Source organism: Macrobrachium nipponense, chromosome 14 (genome assembly GCF_015104395.2).
Source record: "Macrobrachium nipponense isolate FS-2020 chromosome 14, ASM1510439v2, whole genome shotgun sequence".
NCBI lineage: Eukaryota > Metazoa > Arthropoda > Malacostraca > Decapoda > Palaemonidae > Macrobrachium > Macrobrachium nipponense.
In genome coordinates this window covers 39,311,413-39,318,912 of record NC_087207.1, presented here as the reverse complement: position 1 = coordinate 39,318,912, position 7,500 = coordinate 39,311,413, and the positions used below count along the sequence as shown (strand labels likewise).

The 7,500-nt window shown below is 32.3% G+C and overlaps 1 protein-coding gene across 3 annotated transcripts in view; it reads right to left on the bottom strand.

Annotated features, from left to right (window-relative positions):
- LOC135226489 (uncharacterized) overlaps positions 1-7,500 on the bottom strand; it is a 389,188-nt gene that overhangs the window by 44,654 nt on the left and 337,034 nt on the right. For all 3 annotated transcript variants that reach the window (XM_064266106.1, XM_064266105.1, XM_064266107.1), the window contains one exon: positions 2,663-2,792. In XM_064266106.1, coding sequence (XP_064122176.1) covers positions 2,663-2,792 — 130 coding nt within the window. The remainder of the gene's footprint in view (positions 1-2,662; positions 2,793-7,500) is intronic.

Here is a 7,500-nt window from a genome sequence, read left to right as displayed (position 1 = left end):
TGTATATATATATATATATATATATATATATATATATATATATATATATATATATATATAATAATTTGAGTCTGTACACCCATGTCGCTAACTGCGTTAGTATTTACCAATATCTCTTTGATCAGTCTGTGTAAAGGTAATTTGCATGGTGGGTTATCAATTTTCATATTGATTAAAAGGTAAATAAATTCAGATTACCGTAGACATGTTCAGAAAAACTGAGTATTAAAAGTAACATGTTTGAATCTCTGGTGGAATTTAGACAAAATTAGAATGATCTGAACTGCGGTCAAAGTTAGTTATTCTATTTACTTTACCCACATGTGTAACTTCATACTCAAACCACTGCAATAAACTATAGATTTTTCGAATATTGAGTAAGATTCTCAAATTCAAAATAAAATAATAGCAAGTTAACTACTGAGTTTTTTTTAGCATAATTCAGATAATTTGAGTGTTTGTAGCTTAAACTGAAATTATCTGAATTCATATAATATTTATTTAAAGTTAGCTGTTTTCTTTTTTGTGTGAACAAACTCAAATCATTGTAAGTCAAGAGATACGATTTGATGATATGGGGTCGATTCTATTACTATATAACAACATTATCGCAAATTCTATAACTATACAACAAAATTATTGCAAATTCTATAACTAAATAACAAAATTCTTACAAATTCTATAAATATAACCAAATTATTGCAAATTTTATAACTATATAACAAAATTATTGCAAATTCTATAACTATATAAAAAAATGATTGTAAAATCTATAACTATATAACAAAATTATTACAAATTCCATAACTAAATAAAAGAAACTATTGCAAATTCTATACCTACGTATATAACAAAATTATTGCAAGTTCTATTACTATATAACAAAATTAATGCAAATTCTATAACTATAAAACAAAATTATTGCAAATTCTATAACTATATAGCAAAATTATTGCAAATTCTATAACAATATAATAAAATTATTGCAAATGATATAACTATATAACAAAATTATTGCAAATTACATTTTGATATTTTCATCAGCATGCAATCAATTCCTCTAACTTTGAGTTAACTTGTGGCAATATTGCTGCTACAATTTTTGTGAATGTAGACAATAATCCTCTAACTTCATTCTGAAGTCTTTATAAATCTTTACAAATTAGGGTAAACGACCAAATGCCCACCATTTCACTCGAAAAGACCACATTTTTACTTGATATTTAATTGGTGAAACAACAAACACAATTGCATCTTTAAGCATACCATTCAAAAGATCGAAACGTAATCTTGGGAATGGAATGCTTAAAGATGTAATTGTATTGTTGTTTCACCAATTAAATATCGAGCGAAAAAAAGTGGTCATTTCGAGTGAAATGGTGGCCATTTGGTCGTTTACCCTATATGCTGAGATTTTTATGAGTATGGTCTTATCCCCTCCAACTTCATCCTAAAGTAATTGCAACTTAGTTAGTGGAAGTTTTTTTTTGGGTATAACCTTCAATCCTCTAACCCAGAGGTTCTCAAGCTTTTTTTTATTTTCTTGTTTGACTCATACACCCTTCCACCTTATGTCAGAATGCCATTAGCAGCCCCTTTTCCAAAATTGTCGCCTGAAAAGGTGCATTCCTAATAATATACAACAAAATACTAGCACAAAAACACAAACTGACTGAAAGAAAGCCCAGGGTGACCTCTCAATAGTACGGAACGATGCACACTGAATTTTGTGTGGTCGTAGAGCCAGTTTGAGCCTGCCAATCTGTGGTTGCAATTCCCCTCGCCCTGAAGTTCTGAAAACTCCCCGGGAAGAAATACCCCCTGGTTGAGAATTGCTGCTATAATCTCTTCCTAAAATTATTGCAAGTTGGGTACTCAAATTTTCGTGAGAATAAACTCAAATCTTTAGCTTCATTGTAAAATCATTGCATGTTAGGTCCTGAAATTTTTTTTATTGTAAGCTCAAATCATCTAACTTCATTTAATCATATCAAGTTTGGCAGCAGGAGGTTTTTTTGAGCTTAGATGAAATCCTTCAAATACATTGAAAAATAATTATAATAATAAAAACATTACCCATTGAAAGATTCCTGATAACAGACTTACATCTCTCATCTACGTATTAAGATCACTGAGATTAGTTTCTGAAGCTTTGTAATATATTATAAAATGTAAGTTCATGATAAATTCATTGCCAAGGCAGCTATTGAAGTTTTTGACAACAAATTAAGTTCCTGGTGTTCCCTGCTGAATCATTGCAAGTTGCTAATAATTCAGCAGGGAGTAGCAGGAATTTAATTTGTTCTAAAAAACTTCAGTATCTGCATTGCAATGAATTTATCATGAACTTACATTTTAGAATATATCATGACGCTTCTGAAGCTAATTTCAATAACCTTGATATGTAGATGGGAGAAGTGTGTCTGTTATCAAAACACTTTACGTGGCTAATTTTCATTTTTGATTTTTAATGTATCTGAAGGATTTAAGCTATGCTTACAAATTAATTCAGGTACCAAACTCTATATGATTAAATGAAGTTAGAGGATTTGAGTTTATAATAAAAAAATTTCAGGACTTAACATGCAATGATAATCAAACCATATAACTTATGGCTAAAATGTGTTTGTTCGTTTACTTTTCATTCATTGCAAGTACTTACCACTTGACCACGAGGCCATCTCGCTCCCACTCCTCGACGACATAGTCGCAGTCTAGAACGACTGAGGTCGTGTTCGCCTGAACGACCCGTGGCACCGACAGCCGGGCGATGTTCAAGCCTGTCGTTGCACCTGCAATTGATAACAGGGAAATCAAATGAAAGTTTTTTTTTTTTTTTTTTTTTTTTTTTTTTTTTTTTATAAATTATTGATCAATTCTTTTTGTTGGGCTCACTGAAACAAGCGTGTGTCGTATGTGTGTGCGTGTGTGTGTGTGTGTGAGTGTGTGTGTGTGTGTGTATGTGTGGGCGTTTATGACTTATATGAGAGGATTGTACTACAAATATATATATATATATATAATATATTATATATATATATATATATATATATATATATCTATATATATATATCTATATATATATCTATATATATATATATATACCTATAATCTATATATTATATATATATATATATATATATATATATATATATATATAGATACTATATATATATCTATATATATATATATATATATATATATATATATATATATATCAATATAATATATAATCTATATATATATATATATATATTATATATATAATATTCTATCTATATATATAGTAGTAGATATATATATATATATTATTATATATATATCTATATAGATATATAGATATATAAGATATATGAATATATAATATTATATATATATATATTATATATTATATATATATATATATATATATATATATATAATATATTATATGTATATACACAAGGTGTCCATAAAGTCCCAGTACCGAATCGGTAGGCGAGCACGTAAACCCATCGTCCAACGAGGAAGTCTCTATGAGTTCGAAACCGATGGTGATGATGAAGACGAATTCGCCATAAGATACAGGTTTATATGTGTCAGTTTGATGGTGAACAAAAGAATGGTGAATCTACCACAATACATAACTTCTATTCACTATTTTAAGACCTGAAAAATGATGATATGATAATGACGGAGGATTATTTTACCATGAAATATATAGGATACGCTCATTGTCCTACGTCTGTTCTGACAGTGATAAAAATGATAATGATGATAATGAAGATAGCGGTTTCAAGTCGGTGGAACACATCGCATGATTTATTAAAAAGAATAAATAAAAAAAGGAAGGCTGGGTCTCTTCAGGCAATAAAGTCTGAATTCATTACTGAATCCATTACCGAATCCACATTGCCTTTATGAAGTGCAATCAGACAGACAGACAAACAAACAGACAGGCGGCGGCAGCTCATAACAATTAAATGCTGAATAATTCCCCCGTTTGTAATCAGGCCTTTTTTGGCCGGAGGTCCTTTGAAGTTGCCGAAAGATGAATCAACTCGGCGGCTGATTGAATGATTGATTGATGTGCTTCGTAATGAATCACTGACACTTTTTGTGTGTGTGTGTTCAAATTAATAATGAAATCCGGCCAAGAACTTTAGTGTTTGTTCAAGTATACCTACAAGCGTAAGGGTAGGAGGATTGAACTGAGACTTGAATTTGTGTACTTGTGTATTGAGTGCGGTAGGTATACATAATCGTGTGTATTCATAGGTAATTTACACACACACCACACACACACACACACACACATATATATATATATATTATATATATATAATATATATATATATGTGTGTGTGTGTGTGTGTGTGTGTGGTGTGTGTGTGCGGTGTGTGTGTGTGTTGTATGTTCGATAGTAAAGCCGAACATAATGAGTATAAATACGATAGGTGGATGGGAAAATATTACAAACTAATCTTGATTTAAATAAACAGAGAAGAGAAGAGAGAGAGAGAGAGAGAGAGAGAGAGAGAGAGAGAGAGAGAGAGAGAGAGAGAGAGAGAGAGAGAGAGAGAGAGAGAGATTTTCCGGTACATCCCTTGCTTTCAGGATCGGATTTAGTTCCTTAGACAGAAGGTTCCTCATCTAATCTTGCCTGGAAGGAGGGACTTCGCAGTTGATATTCTCAAAATATAATATCTTCTCGCTCTTAGGAACCTCAGCAAATTATTACGTTATTATTAGATGAGATGTAGATATATTCTCAAAATGAATCCTCTTGCTTCTGGGAACATCAGTAAATTATTATCACTATATTATTTCTAATAGTACACTCCTCTGCGTGAGTCCTGGAGCTACTTCGGCATCTAGTTTTTTTCAGGTTCCTTGCCTATTGTTCCTATGATTATGGGTACAATTTCTATTGGCATATCCCTTACCCTTCTTACTTCTATTTTCTGGGCTTAATACTAATAAGTTTTTTCTCTTTCTTTCTCATCTACTCTGGTGTCCCATGGTATTGCGACATCAATGAGTGATGCTTTCTTCTTGGTTTTATCAATCAGCTTCAAGTCTGGTCTATTGGCACGCATCACCCTATCTGTTATGTTGTCATATTATTATTATTATTATTATTATTATTATTATTATTATTATTATTATTATTATTATTATTATTATTATTATTATTCGCTCTCAAAAATCAACGTTTCTGAAATAATGATCAGTAAGGTCTTCATCGCCTCTAAAATCTCAATTCAAAGTATTCGTTCATAAACAGTAAATAGAATAAAAATTTAAAAGGGCGGGCCATGAAAATCATAAACAAATGAAAGCTTTTTCTTCTAAAGTCAGGGTTGTTTTCATTCAAAACAAGTTTTTGTTTTTTCTTAGAAATCACCAATAACTTTACCTCATTTTCAAACCGAGTCTTAAACAAAAATAATAATAAGAAACACTACGGAAAGGTGTCAAGAGTCTTTTATCATATAAGACTGAGGCCTATTTTTACTTTATTTATTTATTTATTTATTTATCTATTTACTTATTTTTGTAAAGCAAAGGCACCTGACATATTTCATTTTATTTTGAGCCGTGGCCATATTCGTCTATTTGCTCTTCTTTCAGATCAAGTTCGCATGTCTTAATTGCATAGCCTTCCTTTCCCCCACTTCATCTCTAATTTCCACTTACATCTATATTGATTTTACTTCGACCGAATAACGATCCAATAACCTCCAGCCACTCTTGATCTCTTCATGCAGAAGAGTGTCCTACTAGAAACAGCGCACATAGTGAGAAAAGTGATGGACTCCTAAGGAGGCAGGATGCAACCAGGAACCCCACATTATAAAAACCACGCAGTCGAATAGGATGACTGAGATAAAATAATAATAATAATAATAATAATAATAATAATAATAATAATAATAATAATAATAATAATAAAATAATAATAATAATAATAATAGTAATAATAATAATAATAATAATTAACATAGGTTCCCAAGAGCAAGAGGCGTTATTTTGAGAATATTTTTCCATCTAATAATAATATAATAATAATAATAATAATAATAATAATAATAATAATAATAATAATAATAATAATAATAATAATAATAATAATAATAATAATAATATTAATGATTTTTAGAGGTTCCCAAGAACGAGAAGATATATTTTAAGAATACCTATGTGTATTTCCCCCTTTCCTTGTGGTTAAATGTCATATAACAAACTAGTTTCCTCAATATTTCCCTTTTATAAACAAACATATGAGTATCCTTCTCTGGAAACTATACATTTCCAAAAATAAAACTCATTTCCAAATATTATTCCATAATAATCTGTTCATTCTTATTGACTCCCAGAACCCCAAGCTTTTGTGTGTGCAAACAATAAAACAAGAACGTGACACGCCCTCTCCCTATCATTTAAATGTTTTTTCAATTTAGTAAAACGTGGGATATCATACCGTAAGAATTTCAATTTTACCACTTTGCAAAGCATTTACATTATCACTTTGTCAAGCATTTTCAAATCACTGATACATCATATGTTCCTCTCTTTTCTCCTGGGTCACACTGCGACGCATCGCCTCTCATACCAGATGGGTACGGTCTGCTGCATAGAAAGGCTTTGGATACAGAGTTATGTTCCTCACAAGACCCGGAGGAGCCTGGCAGGCGAGAGGGATTGGATTAGACTTCGCAGCAGACAAATGGGATTAAAGTCTCTCTCTCTCTCTCCTCTCAAGCAGGGAATCTAGACTAAGTACCCTTTTTCCTCTCATCTGCTCCGCTCCCTCATTCCGTCTCTCAGATTTCTCCCTACTGACTTACTCAAGATAAACATTTCCGTCGCATTCCGTTGTTTTGCCACCCTCCACGATCCGCGGCATCAAAAGAAGATGCCTCGCATATAATTAATCAAAAGTTTTTGTCATCAACGCCAAAGACCTTTTGGAGAGACGTTAATCTCCCCGCTTTTGATGTCGAAAATGTTCCGACAATGTTGCAAGCACGCAGGGAGAGGAGGAACTTTATGAACCATTAAGGGCGCCTTCTCGCGCCTCGGAGCTGCTTCCGAAAGGGGACTTTTACGTCTGGAAAAAGGTCATTTGGTTACCGTAATGCGACACCCACTAACGCCCATTTGTTTTAATGTCTCCGTGCCGGGAGTCCGCAACTTCTTCCATTATTATTTCCCCTCTTCGGGCGATTATTTCCTTCCCAGCGTCGGGTCTTTTCTTTTCGCGCTTTAAGGTCACGATTGGAACGCCCGCTGTCTCATTCAGTACTAAGCAAGCTCTATAGACCTTGGTACTAAGTACGTTCACTTTCACTTTCAAAGAAGCGTTCAGATGAGCTATCGTGTTCATCCGGATTCATTTGTGTTTATTCGGCTTCCGTTTCTTTTCGCCTTTACCGAGATCTGGCTTTCACGGCTTCTGTTCTTCCTAACTTTCACTAGCTTCACTCTTTACAATGATTCATACACTCACACATATAT